The sequence below is a fragment of the Cibotium barometz genome, chromosome 14 (assembly GCF_041138505.1).
Source record: "Cibotium barometz isolate CiBa-2024 chromosome 14, ASM4113850v1, whole genome shotgun sequence".
NCBI classification, from domain to species: domain Eukaryota; kingdom Viridiplantae; phylum Streptophyta; class Polypodiopsida; order Cyatheales; family Cibotiaceae; genus Cibotium; species Cibotium barometz.
The window spans coordinates 13,463,494-13,485,535 of NC_141059.1; the positions used below are offsets into that span (position 1 = coordinate 13,463,494).

General features: G+C 46.8%; 1 protein-coding gene across 1 annotated transcript in view; it reads left to right on the plus strand.

Moving 5' to 3' along the window:
• Positions 1 to 285: 285 nt before the first annotated feature.
• The window catches only part of LOC147631680 (proteasome subunit alpha type-6), a 45,996-nt gene continuing 24,239 nt past the window's right edge, over positions 286 to 22,042 (plus strand). The window contains exons 1-2 of the mRNA XM_086808193.1: positions 286 to 457; positions 694 to 788. Of these exons, the coding sequence (XP_086664319.1) occupies positions 382 to 457; positions 694 to 788 (171 nt within the window). The 5' untranslated portion in view covers positions 286 to 381. The remainder of the gene's footprint in view (positions 458 to 693; positions 789 to 22,042) is intronic.

Consider the following 22,042-nt stretch of genomic DNA (forward strand, 5'->3'; position numbering starts at 1 on the left):
TGGAGGAGAAGGCACAGGAAGTGATGGAGGCAGTGAAGGGGGTGGAGGAAGGAGGTGGTGAGCAAATGAAATGAACCGTTAGAGTAAACAAAACATACAAAGGGTCAATCGAAATGATTTTTTCCTCTTATTTTTAAGAAATCCAAGATTTCTTTTTTCTCTCCTCTCCTTGTGCCTTGGTTAATATGTAATAATAGATTCCCAAAATGAAGGGCATATCAAGGGTTACACACCGTCCATCCGCTCGCTTTCGCGGACAAGGTCTGAAGCGAGCGGGGCTAAAGTTATTTACAGTGGAGAAGACCGAAGTCTTTTATGTCTTGGTTCCCAAGTCACCACCGAGAATTGAATCTGTGCTGTTAGCAAAGCCATCCTTCAAACATGAGCAGAGGAGGAGGGGCTGGTTACGATCGCCACATCACTATCTTTTCTCCTGAAGGCAGACTCTACCAAGTCGGTAAGTTTTCTTTTCAAGAGAGAGAGAGAGAGAGAGAGAGAGAGAGAGAGAGAGAGGAGTTTAGGGTTTGCAGAGAACGTATTTTTTTTTCCGAACATGGTTCTCTCTCTCTCTCTCTCTCTCTATCACACACACACACACACACACACACACACACACACGAGTCTGTTTTAAGAAAATACTGAAGGTGCAGTCCTTCATTTTTCCCACGATGCTATTCTTTCACTGTTTTGCAGAGTATGCTTTCAAAGCTGTCAAAGCTTCTGGGATCACATCGATCGGTGTTCGTGGAAAGGATTCAGTTTGTGTGGTAACTCAACGGAAAGTACCGGTAAGTTGTATTCTGATCTCGTAGACGTGGCAAAACCGATCTTCAAAAGCGAGAAGAAGATGGGGACAGTCATGCACTTAATAAGACAATCTCTGCAAAATAATTGTTAGTTAGAAAATGTAAAAAAAAAGAAAGAAAGTAAAAGGAAGCATGGGTATTTTTAGGTTGGGTTTTCTCATAAGTTTTAGTTAGACAGCCAAGGCCATGTATGAAGTGTGGGCGCTGTTGGAATATAGAGTGGGGGAGTGAAGGATATTGTGAAGTGAGAAGAGGACTCTTACGCTCTTGTAGATCTAACTATGATAAGATGATCTTCACGACCTTGTGCAAGACAACCATCGAAGTATACATACAAGCTAGTCCTCATCTTGGACCTAGTTCTACGCTTTAGCTATGGAACCATATCATTGGGTGCATCCTTAGAGATTGACTCATGGTAGTGTTGCACCCAACCATTCAATTATGGTGCTACTTATTTACAGTAAAAGCAACGAAAAGCGCTCCCCCTTCCCCCCCTTCTCTCCTCCCTCTTCCTTTCTTCCAAGGAACTCAGCTTTGAGTACGCGCGTTAGACTGTGCCAAGCTTTTTTATGAGTTGAAGCCTTGTCATTAATCTGTTAGTATATGTAAAGCCCACATGACATTGAATGTGTGATTTTACTTCCTATCAAACGAGAGTTACCTTGACTTATAGTACAAAAAAATAGCCTCTTTTTTGTGTACGAGGGGCAATGGTTGTATGTAAAGTGTTGAATCACTTATCCATTGTAGATCTACAGTTACTGCTTACAAGTTGCCATCATGATTTGAGAAAAAAATTACCACAATATTCAATCAAAAGTTAGAATCAATGTATGTTTAAAATTAATGATTTGCCTCACATTTTTGGTGAGAGTTAATCCCTTTAAAAAAAGAAATTGGGCGGTAGATCCTTCTAGTAGGTAATCCCCATCTCCCCCCCCCCCCCCCTCGCACACGCGTGCTGAGGCGCATCATGTGAGTCTTGCCCAAAGGTGATGTTTCTATGGGTGTTCAAGCCACGTGGGGTGAGCAGTAGCTGGGACTTGAACCCAGGACCTCTCAATCTTGAGTGAGTGCACCTAACCGCCCGCTGGGCCACAACTCCCTTGGTGGCTAGAGTTAAATCTTATGTTTGCAAGGTTCCCTTTAGAGGAGAACCTGCATCTGACATCTCAATTTGGACATTGTCAATTGACTCGAGATGTATTGGGACTCCTTGGAAAGAAGAGTTGTCCAAAATGACTTACATCTTTTATGGAATGGGTGAGAAAGGGTTCTTTATATTGACTTGTATATGTGACGAGTCAATGTGTCAACAGAGTTCAGTGGAGTGGACACTACATCTCTATGTTACCTCAAAAGGTTCTTTGTACCCCTTTCAGAACCTTCTTTGTGTGCGAAGTGGAAAGTCTATTTGTCTTATGCTAAGCTGTCACTACTTTCTACTTCTTTTGCGTGCCATTGGTGTTGTGTTTGACTTGCCTGTCCATTTTTGGCCTACTGACACTACTCGCTTCTACATCCTTGTGTGAAGCACTTGATTTTGGGGATGCTTGTGAACTGTATACTTGCAAGTTGTCTGATCTAAATTATCTGATGGGGATTGCTTGTCAGTGCTAGGGGATCAAATGCCTGCAAATTGCTTGATCTGAGCTGTGTGAGGTGTGTACCACATTTTCCCTACTAAGATAGCACTCGGCTGCATAGCTTCTAGAGTAACACTCAGCAAAAGAAATGATAAAAAATACTCACCCAAGGCACTTGATGCCTTGAGAATTGTTGAGATTTGTTGACTTCTTAGATTATTCTCTTGTCTTTGTTACATGTGCTACATAAGATTTTTGATTAAGGCGGCGAGGTTAACTTTATGCTTTGGCGCAATTTACCTTAAATGAAGAGATGAGAGAATGATACATGGACAACCGATTGGGTACTAACCAACCTACTTACCTTGCAGTGTGTTTGTGTTATATTGATATTGAAAAGCTTACAATGGAGATTCGATCATGTCTTAGGAATACCTTCATTCTTACTCAGCTGAGTGATAGCTTGTGATTATGATGCTTGTTTTGCAAGGCTGAAGCAAAACGTTGCTTGTGTGTGCTCCCTTGCTGCTGAACATTTGTGATTTATCCTGAGTGGCCTTGGATGATTGCTTACATAGGACAATTTTGGGCTGGTCAACCAGCCCTTATGCAAGTTGTGGGCTGAAATTGGCCTCCAGTAGGCATTTATTAACGTTATTTGCAAAAATGTGTGGGTGCCCATACTTGGCTAGTCGAAATAAGGTTGCTTGGTCCCAAAAACATGGTGCCCAAACATGCAAACTGTTGACTCCTTGCATGGTGATCACGAAGGGTTAGAATCTCAAACGATAGCTGAGGGCGCTTCACTTGCCCACTTTTTGCAACCTTTGCTTCATTATCTTTAGATATACCTAGTTCCCTTGTGATAACTTGAAGTTTCATGTGTGCTCGTTGGCTTGTGTGTGGTAGAGGCCTATTGCGCTTTTGTGAATTTGGTCTTTATCGATTCACCCTAATAGCCTTTGGCATATGTGAAATTGCACATGTCATTAAAGGTTGAAACAGTCTTTGAAAAGCTGCTCATATGGTGTCTTGGCAATGGAAGAGAATTGTTAAGTATTGCTTGAACTAAAGGCAATAACGACTTGTTGGTCATTGACATAGTACTCTAGGATGTCGAATGCAATTTGGTTCCATGTCTGTCTGTGGGTGAAAGTAGCAAGTTATTAAACATGGCGCACCAAAAATGACTGGTGAACTTTGTATTTCTATGTCCTCGGCAAGTCACACACAAGGTACCATTATCTAATGAATAACCCGGCAACGTCTTCAACTGACACGTTTTATGCACAAGAGATGAGCATTACAAACCATTAAATTTATCTACAATAGTCAAGTGAGTTGTGTTTCTAGTTTTTGCACTTGGAGGTAGACAGACTGTTACTATTTTAGGCATCTTCAGAATTCATGTGTGAGGATGGGCTTTGGATGCCCAAAAGATCAAGAATGTAGGCCAGGCAGCCGATTGGCCCACTAGCCTAGCCAGGCGGCCACTTTCGGGTGCCACCCAACACCTTGTCGACCAGGCCCAAGCGTTGCCCAACAACATGCGTAGGGTGGCCAAGGCATTTCAGTGTGAAATCGATGACTTAAGTGTCGTTTTCTAGCATTTATGGCCAAGACCAGGTTGTGGAGGAAAACATGAGCAAGTCGACCCAGCAGGTTTTAGGGGTATATATCCTAGCCTAGAATTCCGTCATAGCATCTCTTTATTCGCAACGGTTGCTACGTTCCAAGGGCCATGACAACCAAGGGGAAGGTGCTTAACCACGGTGAAGAAGTGTAGGTCAAGAACCAGTCTTTATTTCATATTTACATCATTCTAATCAAGCAAAAACACCATTCGTGGAGGGGCCCCTACAAAGGCCTACAAAGGGTATTCAGGACCCAATAGTGTCCTCTTCTCTCTCTCTCTCTCTCTCTCTCTCTATATATATATATATATATATATATATATATATATATATATATATCTATATATATATATATATATATATTTGCACATCTTCTTCTATGTTGTGCATTATATATATATATATATATATATATTTGCACATCTTCTTTTATGTTGTGCATTATCTTCGTCGCGAATCATTGTTACTGAATTCTGAGCATTGAAGTTACCGATCATAAGGCAACCCATAAGGGGCTTTTGCCTTGGTTGATGCTTAAGACATCATAACCCCACATAAACAGCTAGTCGGCCAACATATAACAGTTGGCCAATATTGGATGTCAATCGGCCAACATAAAATGTCAATCGGCCAGCAATCATAACATTAAATTCTTAAAATAACAAGTCATGGGTTGTAAGAATTGGCCGACAACAACATGTTTGCATTGACCAACATCAGATCATTCATATATAAGCAACCCATCGTCAATTGCATAAATCACTTCATTCATCAAAAGTCAGCAAAGCAATTTCAAGAGAACATGTGTGCTTGATATCCCTTGGGTTCTCGGAGCATACAAACAATCTCAAGCACTCCGTGCTTCAGCCCAAGGCAACATAGAAGATCCTCTCATCTTCAGCCAGCATATGTGCATATCATCAACAGTTATGAATTTGCATAAGTGGCTAAGCCCTTTTGGACTGGTTGACAACCTGCCCAGCCCCTCCTGGGGCTGGTGGGCAAGTCTTGGGGCTTGCCTGGCCCCTCTTGGGTGGCCTAAGGCCTACCCAAGGGTCCAATCTAGAGATGACTCTCCTTTGTGGGGTAGCCCTAAGGGCTGGTCCCTTCTACATGCAACCTACATGCTTCTAGACAGATGCCTGGCATTTGGTTGCAAACCAAATACACAGGACGCTTGACATCATTCCAAAGAGAGACTCACAGTACGGATTGGCAGTGCTTGATGTGCAGGATAACGCACACCTGACCTCGAATGTGTAGAGTGGAACCTTGGTTGACTCGACATGGACGAGGCTCACAAGGGATCAATTTCCACTCCCAAGTCTTGCACCACCTTGTTCAGATATGTCTATGTGGCATCCAAATGCGAGATGCATGTGACAGGCCCATAAGCTATATGCTTATGCTAAAGTGCTTCTGATGCGAGACCTAATGCTAGGCTGACTTCTAAATGCTCGTACATGATGAATTCTCCAAGTGGGTTAGAGGACTGACATATGCCGACTCTCTAAGGTTTGGAAGATAGACCTATGTAGGTCGTGTTTGACCTGTCCTAGACAGAGGCTAACAATGGGGCCATATTATATGACAAATAATCCTATAAATTGTGTCACATAGCACCACAATGCAGGGTGCACGTGACACCTCTAAAGAAGTAATGATTCCGTGTAAGCATAGTTGTCACGGTACGAAAATATGATACCGTATAGGAATTTTTGGTACGATATAAAATTTTGGGATCCTGTATGATAAAATACGGTTTATTTAAATTTAATGCATACAGACTATGGAGCTTCAAGCTTGAATGTGAGAGAAGGGGAGGAGTTTACAATGCTTGAGGAACCAAAACATGGAGATGTGTCTCTCTCAGTTAGATCTCCCAATTGTCTCCAAAAAAGAGCTTACATGGATAATGCGATGCCCGTCCTTGCACAGATACGGGTAGTGCATCTAGAGTGATAGGTTGAGGGACTCCTCCGCAGATCAAAATGGCCTCGTCCAAATCTTCTCCCTCGTACATAACTTGAGGATCTAACTGTCTAGCCTACCTATACCAGGGATCTCCAAGTGATGTAGCAAGATTCTCTCCTCATCCTATCAATCAAGTGTACACTACCAGTCTACCTTGCCAGATTTTTTGGGTCTCTCAGCAACGCCATATGGAATGCCGAGTGGAGACGAAAGTTGCGAAGTATTGCGGGCATTTTGGCATCTTTAGTCTTTAATTGTTGAGCATTTGGGATCTATTTTTCAGAGGGGGGGGGGGGGGGGGCTCGTACCGTACGGTATTGTATTGTATGAACCATACGGTATGAATTGGTTCATAGCGGTATGAGAAACAACCATGCCTCTAAGGTAGGATTAGGATGTTCTTCAAGGTGATCACCAGGTGGTTGTACTCCTCAGGCATGCTTTTGAGAAGCATTGCCATGGCATCACTTCAGTTACTAAAGATTGAACTATAGCTAGTTGAGTCATGAGACTCCTCATTTTATTGACATGTGCAGTCTTTAGTTGCAACTCAAAGAAAGTGGTTTTCAAGGATAGCTTTGAGTTTTTAGCATTGGCATTGAAAAGCTTTGCCCAAGCTTCTACGGGTGATGCAAATAGTCATCAGCCAAGCGAAGAGCAATGATGGCATATGTCCTTGTTAGAAGTCATCTCCTGTCTAGTTTTATACACCAGGGCCTTTGTTGTGGGTGTGCCTGCCCTTATGAGGTGTTTTATCATTTTTCCCCACTCTTCGTATTTTTTCCCTATTTTTCCTATTTTTTCTGTGGCTTGGGAGGCAGCCCATTTGCTGGCCGACTGTCGAACTGGTCCACGACCCCATGTCTGAGGTGGCCGACTGCTGATGATCTGGCCGAGTGGATGGTGTGTTGGTCGTGGAGTTTTCAAGGCCAGTCGGCTGCCCTACAGCAGGCCGACTGCTGATGTGGGGGCATATAAATGATGGGGAGAAAACAGCAATTAGGGTTAGAGTTCACATACACAGAGAAGCAAGGGAGAGAGAGAGAGAGAGAGTTGTGGGGATAAGTCAACTCATGAGGCATGAGTGTGTGACTCCCCTATCACACATGTATATTGCACTAGTACACATGGTGCACTTGGTACATTAAAAGTACTAAGTGTACTATGTACTATAACTTATGGGCTTGTACACACTATAAGGGTGGGCATAATGCCTTTATCCCAACAACCTCCCACTTAAAGGCAAAGTGCCCTTAAGTAAAGGAAAAGAAAAAATCAGCATGTACATGATAATATACAAGGCCATATCAAGGCTGAAACTGGCCTCATCCAATGCCCATCAAGTGTCTGCAATGAGCAAACCGCTCCGGAGGCAAACTCTTTGTCAACAGATCAGCCGGGTTGTCATCCGTGTGAATCTTAACAAGCTGAATTTGCTTGTTCTCTATCACCTCTCTGATGAAGTGATACTTCACATCCACATGCTTCGTCTTTGCATGAAAGACAGGGTTCTTTGCCAACTGGATGGCACTCTGACTGTCACAATGCAACAATGGAATATCCCCTGTATAACCCAAATCAACCACTAACCGAGATAGCCATAATGCCTCCTTGCAAGCCTCTGTGGCTGCAATATACTCGGCCTCTGTAGTAGATAAGGCTGTGCACTTCTGCATCCTGGATATCCATGACACAGCACCTCCTGTGAATGTAAACACATAACCGGTAGTAGACTTCCGGTTATCTGGATGACCGGCATAATCAGAATCCGTGTAACCATGCACTAATGCATCCTGTTTGCCAAAGCAAATGCACAAATCCTGTGTGCCCTTCAGGTATCTCATGACACCTTTCACTGCTTCCCAATGCTTCTTGCCAGGGTTGGCCATGTATCTAGAAACCACTCCCACTGCAAATGCAATGTCCGGCCTAGTAGCAACCATGGCATACATGAGACTGCCACAAGCTGAAGCATACGGAATCTTGGCCATATCAGCCCTGTCTCTATCTGACTGTGGGCTGTCCATAGCACTGAGTTTCACATATGGAGGCAAAGGAGTACTAGCCTTCTTCCCCCCGTCCATATTGAACCTCTGCAAGACTTTGCCAATGTATTCCTTCTGAGACAAATACAACACATGCTGATTTCTGTCCCGAAGTATCCGCATACCCAAGATGTGATTTGCATCACCCAAATCCTTCATATCAAAGGTTTGATACTTCGGGACAGAAATCAGCATGTGTTGTATTTGTCTCAGAAGGAATACATTGGCAAAGTCTTGCAGAGGTTCAATATGGACGGGGGGAAGAAGGCTAGTACTCCTTTGCCTCCATATGTGAAACTCAGTGCCATATCAGCCCTGTCTCTATCTGACTGTGGGCTGTCCATAGCACTGAGTTTCACATATGGAGGCAAAGGAGTACTAGCCTTCTTCCCCCCGTCCATATTGAACCTCTGCAAGACTTTGCCAATGTATTCCTTCTGAGACAAATACAACACATGCTGATTTCTGTCCCGAAGTATCCGCATACCCAAGATGTGATTTGCATCACCCAAATCCTTCATATCAAAGGTTTGATGCAGCCTCTGCTTCAAGGCATCCATCTCTTTACGAAATTTCCCGGCAATCAACATATCATCAACATACAAAATGAGAATCAAGAGACTGCCATCCAAAGCTTTCTTGGTGTACAAGCAGTGATCTATGTCACTTCTCCTGAATTTCTGAGATTTCATGAATGTATCAAATTTATGATACCATTCTCTTGGTGCCTGTTTGAGCCCATAAAGACTCTTTTTCAGCTTGCATACAAGCTTCTCCTTTCCACTCACTGCATAACCCTCTGGCTGCTGCATATATATCTCCTCATGGAGATCACCGTGAAGAAAAGCAGTCTTCACATCCATCTGAATCAAGTCCAGATCATCATGCGCAACCAAAGCCAACACAGCTCTAAGTGTGGTCATTTACATAATCAGCATCATCAAGCTGTCCAGTAGAAAGCAGATTCTTCTTGATCTCAGGCACATGCCTGACATCATGGAGCATAAGCTGTGAGCCATCTGAAAACACAAGCCTCACATCACCTCTGCCAAGAATCTTGCATGCATGGTTATCACCCAAATAAACCACTCCTTCATTGCCAGCAGTATACCTGACAAACAAGTCTCTGCAACCTGTGACATGAAAGGAGGCACCTGAATCAATGATCCATGAGTGCATACCATGACCACCTGTAAGAAGTGAATGGGCATCAAGTGAAGACGTAAAGAGGACCTCATCCTCACTGCCACCTGCATGTGACACATTGATTTCTTCAATCTTGACTCCACTTTTGCCCTTTGGCTTTACATCTTTGGCTTCATCCTTCTCTTTGTCTTTGCCTTTTCCCTTTTCCTTTTGATCATTTTTCCATTTGTAGCATTGCTTTTTAATGTGTCCCTTTTTGCCACAATAATGGCATTCCAAATCCTTTTTGGAGCGAGACTTGCTCCTTCCCCTTTCTTGGCTTTTCCCCCTTTGTTGGGATCTCCCACGTGCATTCATTGCATTGGACTTTCCAACAGAGTTGTTTTTCGTGTTCATCTCTTCTTGAAGAAGAGCACCCTCAACATCTGCATATGATAGCATAGCATTCGAATTGCTAGTGGCTGTCCTAAATGTGTCCCAACTCTCTGGCAAAGTGCATAACAAAAAAGTGGCTTTGAACTCATCGTCCATTGCCAGCTTTTGATTGATAACTTGGCTGACAATACCATTAAACTCATTGAGATGGGCTGTCATAGATGCCCCTTCCTTCATCTGAAGACCTATGAGTTTCTTCAACCAATACACTTTGCTTGAGGCACTTTGTTGGGCATACAAGTCCTGCAATCTCTGCCACATTCCCCAAGCTGTCTTCTCTTCACGAATGCTGAAAAGTAATGAGTCTGACACAGACAACATGATAGTAGATCTTGCCAGCTCATCCATATCTTCCCACTCTTCAGCTGTAAGAGAAGCGGGCATCACACCCCTTTCTTTGATAGGCTTGTGCTGCATTTTCTGGAGCAACACACTGTAGCACTGGGTTTGCCAAATATCATAATTCTGCGAGCCTTCAAGCTTCTTGATGTGAAGCAATGAAGAGCTCTCACCTGTGGTTGCCATAGCAATATGCAACCTTTAATGCCCGACTCCCTGCAAATGTGCAAACACTGCACCCAAAAGCACACAAAGTGCTCACAGTTTTTCTCCCAAAGTTTATCTCCCACCGAGGAAGCAAGAATGCAACTTTTCTCCCACTTTTTGTGATGAAATCACCAAAATTTGGTTGCTGCAGATTTTGGACAGCACCTTAAATGTGCTCTTTTGCCCTTCCAAAGTACTGTACAACAGTACCAAGTGCTTACAAATGATGTACCAAACCTGTACCGGCAATTTCAGCAGCTGAAATTGAATCTTTTGGTCACTCAAAACAGTGTACAGCCATGCCAAAACATGCACAAAGCTGTGCCAAATCTGTACCAGCAGGTACAATAGCAATAAATGCTCTCCTGGCTGTCCAAATGAGTGAAAATCAGATTTTTACAGTCACGAACACTGCATAAAACAGTCCCGAACAGAAATTGGGCAAAAGCCCCTTGATTGCAAGCTGATTTCTGAGGATTCAAGGCATAAATGTCTTGCCTGCTGCTTTGCCAAGCTCAACAAGCATACAAACTTGAAAAGCCCCTTGATTTGAGATCAATTTCTGATCATGCATGGTACATTGACGCACATGAAGGCATCCAGAGTGTTCACGATGCTTCCCCCTGGCCACATATACATCAAATACATGAAAGCCCCTTGATTTACAGGCACATTGAGTGCTTGTAAGGCATCAGCACATTAACCACAGCATCAAATGCGATTGCCTGCATGCAAATCAACTCAATCGGCACAAAAGCCCCTTGATTTGCACTGCAATTTGCTGCAATTTGTTGCAATTTTGCCCAAATGTGCGATTTTTCACATCATACAGCATGTATGAGTGCTTAATTGCACAATTACATCAAAAGCCCCAAATTTCGACATCCAATTTCCTGCAAATTGATCCTGATTTGACCAATTTCCTGCAAATTTATTCTGATTGTGACCAATGTCACCCAATTTTGCCAATTTTGCTCAAAAAATTGAGCAATTGGGCACCTGTACCTGCTCAATTGTTGATTGTACTTGCTCAATTGCAAATCCCAAAAAAAAAAATTGAGGCAAATACCTTGTAATTTCTGATTTTCCTTCAATTTGCAGGCTGTTTTGCAGGAAGAGGGGGTGTCGATTTTTGCTGTTGATGAGGTGCTGCACACACTGACTGTGTGGATGTTGAAGGTACTGCTGATGCGAGGACGACGTGCTGCTGGTGACTAACTCCTGGTTTTCCCTCTTCTGAAGAGCCTCAAGAGATTCCAAAACCCCAGCTTCGCTACTTCTTCTCCTTGCGATCAGCCATCCATTCGAAAACACGGTCTAGCGAGGAAACGGCGAAGTAAGCAACCCCGACCATGGCAGCAAAAGTGTAGGTTCGCACCATCCTTGGAGCGCAGTGGAGAAACGTTGCCTCCTGATTTACGCCTTCGCTGTCTCCTTCGCCTAGCGCACACGTTCACACGCTGCTTTCGCCTAGCGCTGTGCGCTGGAACTCCACGTTCGCCAGCTTCACGCTGGTCGCTTGGGTTCGCTACGATGCGCCTTCGCTCGTGTTTGCCTGCGCCGTGTATTCGCCTAGCGCCTTCTATGCCCAGTTGGCCAGGCGTCTAGCGTTCAACGCTCAGCCAGACAGCACACGCCTCACCACGTTTAATTTCTCCACGTAACCAGTGATTACGTTGTGCTCGCTTTGTAGAGCTACCCGCTTAGCGCCAGTGGGCAGCCCGCCTGGCTGCTGGGCAGCCCTCGCTTGGCTGCTGGGCAGCTGGGGCAGTCCACACTGCTGGCTGCTCTCTCAACCCACCTGCCTGCGACTGGTCACACAGTCGACCAGTAGCCAGTGCTGCACAAAGGCGACTCACAGAATGAGCAAACGATTCTTGATGAGAGGGAGGGGAACCTGGTGACCAAGGCTCTGATACCAGTTGATGGGGAGAAAACAGCAATTAGGGTTAGAGTTCATTCATGGGAGACATACACAGAGAAGCAAGGGAGAGAGAGAGAGAGAGAGTTGTGGGGATAAGTCAACTCATGAGGCATGAGTGTGTGACTCCCCTATCACACATGTATATTGCACTAGTACACATAGTGCACTTAGTACATTAAAAGTACTAAGTGTACACATAGTGCACTTAGTACATTAAAAGTACTAAGTGTACTATGTACTATAACTTATGGGCTTGTACACACTATAAGGGTGGGCATAATGCCTTTACCCCAACAATAAATAGGCCCCCAGTCCCCTTGCCACTTGTGTATCACACTCCGGGATCTTCTTGTGTATATAGAGCAGAGTTACACGCCTATATCTCTCTCTCTCTTGTGCTGTATTTTTTCTGCATGCGTTTTTGCTCTCGTGTTCCCAGATCTGGTTATCATCTCCGCTGCGTATTTTGACATGGTATCAGAGCCCTAGGCTCTAGATAGGTCTTGGGATTTGTGTGAGCAAGAGGGGGACTGTTGTGTTGCTGATTGGTGGACTGTTTTGGGCTGATTGGGAAGAGAAGGTGCAAGAGGAAGGCGGGCTGATTTGCTGGACAGCCACTTGTAGGTTTTAGTTCTTCTTTGTTCCCACCCACCCACCCTATTCAGAGTACATCCCCGCAATGGCAGATCTGTTTGAGATGGCCGAGAGACACGTGAAGATCCTGACACTCCCCACGTTCCCAGTGGACCGTCAGTTGGACGGGAGCAACTACGGCATATGGAAGGTTATGATGGAATCTGTTCTGGAGTCTTACGACCTCGCTGATTTCATCGTTGTTGGTGTTCCACGGCCGGAAGTAGAGGAAGGGGAGTTACCGTCGACCCGAAAGGATCGGGAGGCTCAGACACAGATGTGGGATCGTGTCAACGCCAGGGTTCGTTCGTTTATCTTTCTCAACTGCACACCAAAGGTAATCAATCATGTAAAGCATATGACGCTGGCCAGAGGTATATGGCAGCATTTGGCTTCTCTTTACAACAGGGCATCGCCCATGAAGAGGATTTTCTTGGAAGTACAGATGCGGGTTATGAACCTTGCAAAGTCGTCGACGATGCGGGAGCATATTAAGAAGCTGCTTGCTCTTCAGCAAGAAGTTCTTCAGGCTGGGAAGGAGATACGTCAGAGGACATGGCCATAACGTTGCTGTCACATTTGCCCTCTTCGCACTCAGCATTTTACTCGTCTTTGATTACCAGTGGCAGGCTCAGCACCATCACGTGGGAGGAGCTTGTGCCCATGGTCTTGGACCAAGAGGAACGATTCACGAACCCTCCTCAGGGTGGAGATTCGGAGGCCTTAACTGGCCAACGGTCAAAAGGTCGTAACACGGGCAAAGGGAAGGCTTCGTCGGAGAAGTCTTCTGAGAAGAAGTCCGTTACTGACCGTGAGAAACTAAAGGCAGAGGGCCTGTAATGATTGTGGCGAGAAAGGCCACTATTGGAGACAGTGTCCCAAGCGGAAGACCGAGAAGGGTGAAGATTCTTTAGCAGTAATCATGAAGACTCCGGCTTTTGTGCACCTGGAGGTGGTGAACACCGATGTTGTAATATGCGGAAGCTTCGGAGAAGGATCGGTACTTCAAAACTCAGAAAACAGCACTCTTTTCGCGACGGAATTAACGCACAAAACTGAAAGACGATGTGCAGAAAATAGAGAGAGAAGGGGGAGATGGAGAGGACACAGTATTGGGTCCCAATTACCCTCTGTAGGGTCCCCACCACGGATGGTGTATTTGCTTTATTAGAATGATGTAAATCTGAAACAAATACAAAAGTACTTGACCTTTTCTTGGCTGGAAAACCTGCCCTTGACCTTCAGTCCTTCACCCCTTAGCTTTAGCAAACCCTTGGCTGTCCTGGCCCTTGAATGCTTGATGCTCTTGGTGAATTATGAGATAAATGATGGGATTATGGGCTGGGGTATTTATACCCCTCCCTTCATGCAGTCGGCTGGCTTCAGGACAGCCCACGACTGAGTATTTTTATTAAAATACCCACACACTTAATAAAGTGTTTTCACACTTGTTTGATGGCTGTCCAGCCTGCGCATGACTCTGGGCAGCACCCTGGCTGCTGGACATGCTGCGCAGAGGTGTGGGACTGCCCCCCACACCTGGCCGCCTGCTGTTCTAGGGTTTTACACTCTGTCGGCTGCCTGTCCAGAGGCTCTGGAGCTGGCCGACTGCCCCTCCAGCCCTTGCCTTGGCTGGTGGGCAATATCTTGGGCCCTCATGGCCCCTTGGGGGTGGTTCTATACCTCCCCCGTGCCCGTACTAAGTATGCAGATGCAAAACCTTGCCCTGGGGTAGCCCTATGGGCTGGCCCCATCCCTACATGCAAACTACATGCCTACAGAGGCCTGGCATCCAGTTGCAAACCAGATACTCACACATCTGACATCATTCCAGAGGGAGACTCACAGCGCGGACTGGCACTGCTTCATGTGCAGGACAATGCACACCTGACCTTGGACGACTGAGATGGATCCCTGGCTGACTCGTCCCGGACTGGGCTCACATGGGACCAGTTCACCATCCCAGGTCTTGCACCTTCTGTACAGAATGTCTACGTGGCATCCAAGTGCGGGATGTACGTGACATCCCCTTCTGCTTAACTTGACGGAAGCTGCATAGCCTCCAAATAATCCGTCAATAATGCCGGATAGTCTTCGAAAAATTCTTTGTCGAGCCATACCGCTTCATGAGTTCCTCGGTCCTGAAACTTCGTGAGGAACTGTCGTAGTCTTCGGCCTGAGCCATGCTTGAAACGGTGCAGAAGGATCTGTTCTGGAATCATTACTTCTGCTTCATCAATGATGTCTGGTTCCGCTTCGTCTTTGACCTCTGAAGGGGGTGGACCTGCATATGGCTTCAACCAACTGACATGAAATACATCGTGCATAGTCCAACTTGGAGGTAGCTTTAGCTGCATAGACACCTCATTAATCTTTTTCCGGATGGGGAATGGTCCGAAGCTCCTGAAAGACAACTTTGGGCATCGCTTGCCCACCTGCTTTAATCTTTGCTTCATAATCCGAAGATATACCCAATCTCCTTCCGAAAACTTCATGTCCCTTCGGTCTTTATTGGCCTGTCGAGTGTAGTCCTCTTGTTCTTTAGCCAATCTGTCTTTAACGGACTCTAGGATCTCCTGGTAAGACTCCGTCACTCTGTTCGCCTCCGGTACTGAAGACGACGTCCTGGTTAACAACGACTGGAAAGGCCTTCCAAACGCTGCCTCATATGGAGTCCTGCCAATAGCTGAAGAAAAAGAGTCATTCAAAACAGCTTGAACTAAAGGCAAAAACGATTCCCACTTACCTTGCTGATCGTGGACATAACACTTCAGCACATCAAAAGCCAACTGGTTGTATATCTCTGTCTGGCCACCTATCTGTGGGTGGAATGCACTGGAAAAATTCAACTTAGTACCAAAATTATCAAACAATGCCCTCCAAAAATGACTGGTAAACTTGGCATCTCGGTCTGACACTATGGTCCTAGGAATCCCACCAATCGGGTACCAATGCCGAATAAATAGCTGGGCAACATCCTCGGCGGTCACATTGGCCCTGCAAGGAATAAGCATCACAAATTTGCTGAACCTGTCAACAATAGTCAAACACTGTGTATTACGCTTACTCGGACTGGGAGGCAGATTTGTGACAAAGTCCATTGAAATGTCTTGGAAAGGACCCTCTGGAATTGGCAAAGGCTGTAACAACCCTATCTTCTTTCCACGAGGAGCTTTCACCTTTTGACAAATGTCACAGCGTTGTACATAAGTAAACACATCACGCCTCATCTTTGGCCAATAGTATTGCCGTTCTAACTTCTCCAGAGTCGAATTCATGCCCCTATGACCACCTGTAATGGCGTCATGGGCATCATGGAGAAGAGCTGCCCGGAATGATTTCATGACACACAGTCGGCCTTTGTAGTAAAGCCAACCATCGCGTATCAGAAAATGGCATGGTCCTGTGGCATCCAATGCCTGTTCCCACTGTGTACCGAATTCCTCGGAATCCGCGTACGTGTGCTTCATGTTTTCTAGTCCAGTACCAACGAGGTCCAGTCTAGTGGTCTGAATCGCAGATACTTGTCCCTTCCTGCTCAAAGCATCGGCCACTGGGTTGGCCTTTCCTGGAAGGTACTCAATCATGCCACCAAACTGCTGGAATATCTGACTCCAGCGGTGTTGTCGATCACTCCACTGTGCACTTGGCATCGTCTGAATCCAGCGCAATGCCTGATGGTCAGTGCGAACCTCAAAGTCACGGCCATACAGGAAATGTTTCCAATGTTTCAAGGCCTGTATAACTGCTAGGAGTTCACGATCATAGACTGAATAGTTCTTTTCGGCGGGCAGTAACTTACGAGACATGTAAGCTACTGGATGACCATTCTGTTGCAATACACCTCCAATTGCGATGTTACTCGCATCGGTGATCACCTGAAATGGTTCGTCCCACGAGGCAAGGGCTAAACAAGGCGCTTCAGACAAAGCCACCTTGAGGTTCTGGAATGCCTCCAACGTCATTCGAATCTTTTGCCTCCTTGTTTTCACTCCCTTTAGCAGATCGGTGAGGTCTGCCGAGAGATCAGAAAACTTGTCAATGTGGGTGGAATATGCCTGGCATATACCCACAAATGATCTAATGTCATAAGCAGTCTGAGGTACTTCCCAGTTAACAATCTCGGCCACTTTAGCCGGATCAAGTCGAATGCCTTCGGCACTGATTATATATCCCAAGTAATGTACCTGGAACAGATAAAATTCTGACTTCTTTTCATTGATATAGAGCTCGTTGCTTTCCAGCAACTTAAGGACTTTCTCCACATCAATGTCATGCTGCTCAACTGTAGCTGAAAATATGAGTATGTCGTCCAGAAATATGAACACACACACTCCAATCAACTCCCGGAAAATACGCATCATCATGCGGTTAAATGTAGCTGGGGCGTTCGTCAATCCAAATGGCATAACCACAAATTCATAGTGGGCCCGTTCTGTACGGAAAGCTGTCTTGGGGATGTCCCCCTCAACAATCCGAACCTGGTGGTACCCACTCTTTAAATCTAATTTAGAGAACACCTTAGCTCCATTCAGCCTCTCGAGAATATAGTCAATTCGAGGCATCGGGAATCTGCTCTTGATAGTCAGTTTGTTGAGTGCACGATAATCGACACACAACCGAGAAGACCCATCTTTCTTCTTGACAAATAAGATCGGTGCTGCAAATGGCGACACGCTGGGGCGGATGAAGCCAGCTTGCAACAATTCTTGGAGTTGGCGGTCCAACTCCGATTCCATTGCCTTAGAAAGGCGATACGGAAACTTGCTCGGGGGTTCCGAGCCTGGGAGGAGGTCAATCTTGTGATCCTCTGGTCTGGACGGGGGAAGCTGGGGAGGGAGACTGTCCCGAAGAAAAATCTTCTGGAACTTTTCATGGAGAACCGAGTACTTCTCGGAAGCACTGGCCACCGTCTGGGCTGTCTGGATGTAAATCATCGCACACTGTGCGCCTTTCCTGACTGCTCGCTTAGCCTGCAAGTGGCTTATGAGCGGAAAGTTTGGAATACCTGGCTCACACTTAATGGTCACCGGGGTGTTTGACACATTCCGATCAATCTGGAACGTGTGCTTGTCCCACTTGACATCAGGAAGGAACTTGTGAAACCACTGGATACCCAAAATTATGTCTGCTCCTACAAGAGGGGCAACCATAAAGTCACGCACAAACTCTTTGCCCTGAATCACTAATTTAGCACCTAGAGCTTCATACTTGACGCTCGTTGTCATACCTGTGCTAAATCCCTCAACTTGTTTGTCCACCGGAGTTAGCTCGAAGCGGGCACGCCTAGCGGCCTCTTCCGTGATCACATCCTCCGTGCTGCCGCTGTCAAACAAGACAACGACTCTCTGGCCACCTATGTAGCCAAAGGACTTGAGCAATTCGTTGCGCTCATACTCCTGGTCATGGGCGCCCTTCTGCTTATCTTCGAGCTCCCGGCTGATAATTGCTCCAACTGAAGCACCGGGGGTTGAAGAACTAGGGGTAGCCACTGGGGTCTGTGTGGGAGCTGTGCTCACCACGGAAGCTGTGGAGGCGGCGGCGGGCTTTGGAGGCTTCTTCGGACAATCCCGAGAAGTATGTCCTTTTGTGTGACAAAAGTAACATCTACCCTCCTTCCTGTACTGAGCAAGCTCCTCAGCACTCAACTTGCCACCTGTCTTGCCTGCCTCCGCTTTCTGGTCTGGAGTAAGCTTAGACGCATTGTTCGAGTTCTTGGAGCCAGAGGCTCCCGGGCTCTGTCCTGGGGAAGACCCCGTCTGGTTCTGGCTTTTGCCCCTCGAGGTGTTAGCCTTGGGAGAAGCCGGCTGGGAAGTCTTGGGCTTGCCACCATTGTGTTTCATTTCTGCACTCTGCGCAAGCGAGAGTGCGTCCTCAAAGGTGGCTGGTCTAAACATACGCACCTCCCATTGGATGTGCGTGTCCAGGCCATACAAAAACTGCCCTTTCTTGTCCGCATCAGATAAGCCTAATTGTAGACACAAGGTCGAAATTCTATTGGCAAACTGAAGGACTGGTTGCGCATTCTGACGCGCACCCCTGAACTCGTCTTCGAGTCGCTCAAGGTAGTGGGGCGGTAAAAACCGCTGCTTAAGGTCACGGACGAACTCGTCCCACCCATAAGCTGCCATACCTGATCTGGTGTGGGCATGAGCCCACTGAGTCCACCAAGGAATGGCCTCACCTTCCAAATACCAACTGGCTAAGATCACTTTGTCAATATCTGATTTCCTAACTGCGGCAAAGTAAGCTTCAAATTGATGTAACCATGAATACAGAGTAGTAGGATCGAGTTTACCATTATACTTACTGAAGTTCATTTTCTCGGGAAAATGATTCGAGGGCGCCGCCGGTGTCAATCTGGCGTCCAAAGCTCGGAGGTAATGCTCGTGTTCCACTCGTCGCATGGCTTCGTCTTCTCGTTGTCGAATCTCCAATGCGCGCAACTGCATCTCAAGCACGGAGCTTGGCTGCGGTTGTGACCCCTCGAGAGGGTCCCTGTGACGAGGATCTGGTATCTGGGGTACGGAAGGAGAGGGAGGAGGAGATGGAAAACGCGACGCTGGAGAGCGAGAACGCTCCTCCAGAGCCAAAATCCGCGCCTTCTGCTCATCCAACTTGGTTGTCTGGTCTGCGATTGCTCGCATCATCTGTTGGAACATGTCTTGTACACTCAAGCCGGGTGCCCTAGCTGGGCTGCCTGGTGCACTCTGGTCCCATGGTTCTGGTTCTCTCTCGTCGCCAAAGCTCGCCATAGCGGGAAAATGCAGTTCCTTTCCGGAACGCAATCTGACCATCCACTATCTGTGTGGGAGACTTCTGGAGGCTTCCGGAGGCTAAAAACCAACCGTCCTTCGAGGGACAGGAGTCACTCCGAAAAGGGTAGTCCACCGGCGTCTAAAAACCAACCACACGAGCGAAAAAATTTTCTGGTTTTCTTGCTGAATCTTTGTCCTTAAAGTAGGCTCTGATACCACTGTAATATGTGGAAGCTTCGGAGAAGGATCGGTACTTCAAAACTCAGAAAACAGCACTCTTTTCGCGACGGAATTAACGCACAAAACTGAAAGACGATGTGCAGAAAATAGAGAGAGAAGGGGGAGATGGAGAGGACACAGTATTGGGTCCCAATTACCCTCTGTAGGGCCCCCACCACGGATGGTGTATTTGCTTTATTAGAATGATGTAAATCTGAAACAAATACAAAAGTACTTGACCTTTTCTTGGCTGGAAAACCTGCCCTTGACCTTCAGTCCTTCACCCCTTAGCTTTAGCAAACCCTTGGCTGTCCTGGCCCTTGAATGCTTGATGCTCTTGGTGAATTATGAGATAAATGATGGGATTATGGGCTGGGGTATTTATACCCCTCCCTTCATGCAGTCGGCTGGCTTCAGGACAGCCCACGACTGAGTATTTTTATTAAAATACCCACACACTTAATAAAGTGTTTTCACACTTGTTTGATGGCTGTCCAGCCTGCGCATGACTCTGGGCAGCACCCTGGCTGCTGGACATGCTGCGCAGAGGTGTGGGACTGCCCCCCACACCTGGCCGCCTGCTGTTCTAGGGTTTTACACTCTGTCGGCTGCCTGTCCAGAGGCTCTGGAGCTGGCCGACTGCCCCTCCAGCCCTTGCCTTGGCTGGTGGGCAATATCTTGGGCCCTCATGGCCCCTTGGGGGTGGTTCTATACCTCCCCCATGCCCGTACTAAGTATGCAGATGCAAAACCTTGCCCTGGGGTAGCCCTATGGGCTGGCCCCATCCCTACATGCAAACTACATGCCTACAGAGGCCTGGCATCCAGTTGCAAACCAGATACTCAGCACATCTGACATCATTCCAGAGGGAGACTCACAGCGCGGACTGGCACTGCTTCTTGTGCAGGACAATGCACACCTGACCTTGGACGACTGAGATGGATCCCTGGCTGACTCGTCCCGGACTGGGCTCACATAGGACCAGTTCACCATCCCAGGTCTTGCACCTTCTGTACAGAATGTCTACGTGGCATCCAAGTGCGGGATGCACGTGACAGATGTTTCATTTTCTTCAGGCAGGGAGGAGATTGGAGGACTCTCCGCAACGGATACTCGGGAGTGGATTCTCGATAGTGGTGCTTCCAGGCACATGACTCCTTCCCGTTCCGGTTTATAGGATCTCTGCAGGTATTCTGGTCACATTCTTACTGGGGATACATCCACTATCCCAGTTCACAGTGAGGGCAAGATGGAGATAGTTCCCGATGGCATAGGAGGGAAGCATTCCTCCCAGGTGTTGTATGTTCTGGCACTTGGTTTTCATCTACTGTCAGTGCATCAGGTTTGCAAGACTGGCGTACGGGTGGAGTTTGATGAGCATGTTGCTCTCCGGGACAAAGCAACAGGCCAGGTGGTTTGGGAAGGCGGAGTGGAGAATGGAGTTTACAAGCTTTCAGCACTCTCTCTCCCAGGTCCTCAGGTTTGTGATGAGTGGCAGTCTGGTGATGGCCACTTAAGTGTGGATACGCTGCAGGTACAGGCTTTCCGGGACCAGATGGTGGATAGCTTACCAGTAGATGGCAGGAACTCTCTAGTACTGATGTTGGTGGTTCTTGTGTTCGTCAGTCAAAGGAAACTGAATAGGTAACTTATGCTCTGATGTCTCGTCGTATTCGGGACAAAGGACCTCCTGTAGATGAGGATGTTCTTTCCACGGGGACCTTTCGGAAAGCCAGGCAGGTGGCAGTTGATTACTTGCAGAAGGAGGTGGTTTCTCCAAGCTTTGTGGTTCCGGATTCAGAGGGGGTGGTTGACAGGTTTCAGAAGGCCTTGCGTGGTCTTCATAAGGTGTCCAGGACTTGTTTATGCACCGTCACAGGTGTTGATCCTTGTGAGCAGTGTGATGCCTTTTTGAATCAGAAGCAGTATGGTTCATTGATCTGGTTGATGGACACCAGATTGGACGGGAGCTTCCTGATGAGGTAGTTGAGCTCATGGTTGTGGATGACTCTTTGGGAGGCAGGATTGCGTTTCCTGTGGTTTCTGCGGCATGCAAAGGATCATGGACTCTTGTACACAGGAGGGGGATTGTTGGATGGAGTCCGACTCCACGGTTGGAGTGACTCGGTTTGGGGAGGAGATCCGGACACGAGGAGATCTACTTTAGGCCCAGGTGCAGTTTTCCGGAGCAGTAAGAGGCAGTCATCTTTTGCCTTGTCGCGGACAGAGGCAGAGTATCGGGCTGCTTGTGATGCTGCTTGTGAGGTGGTGAGGATGCAGAGGTTGCATTGCAGGTTTGGGCTTCCACTGGAGGAACCCATGGTCATCCAGAG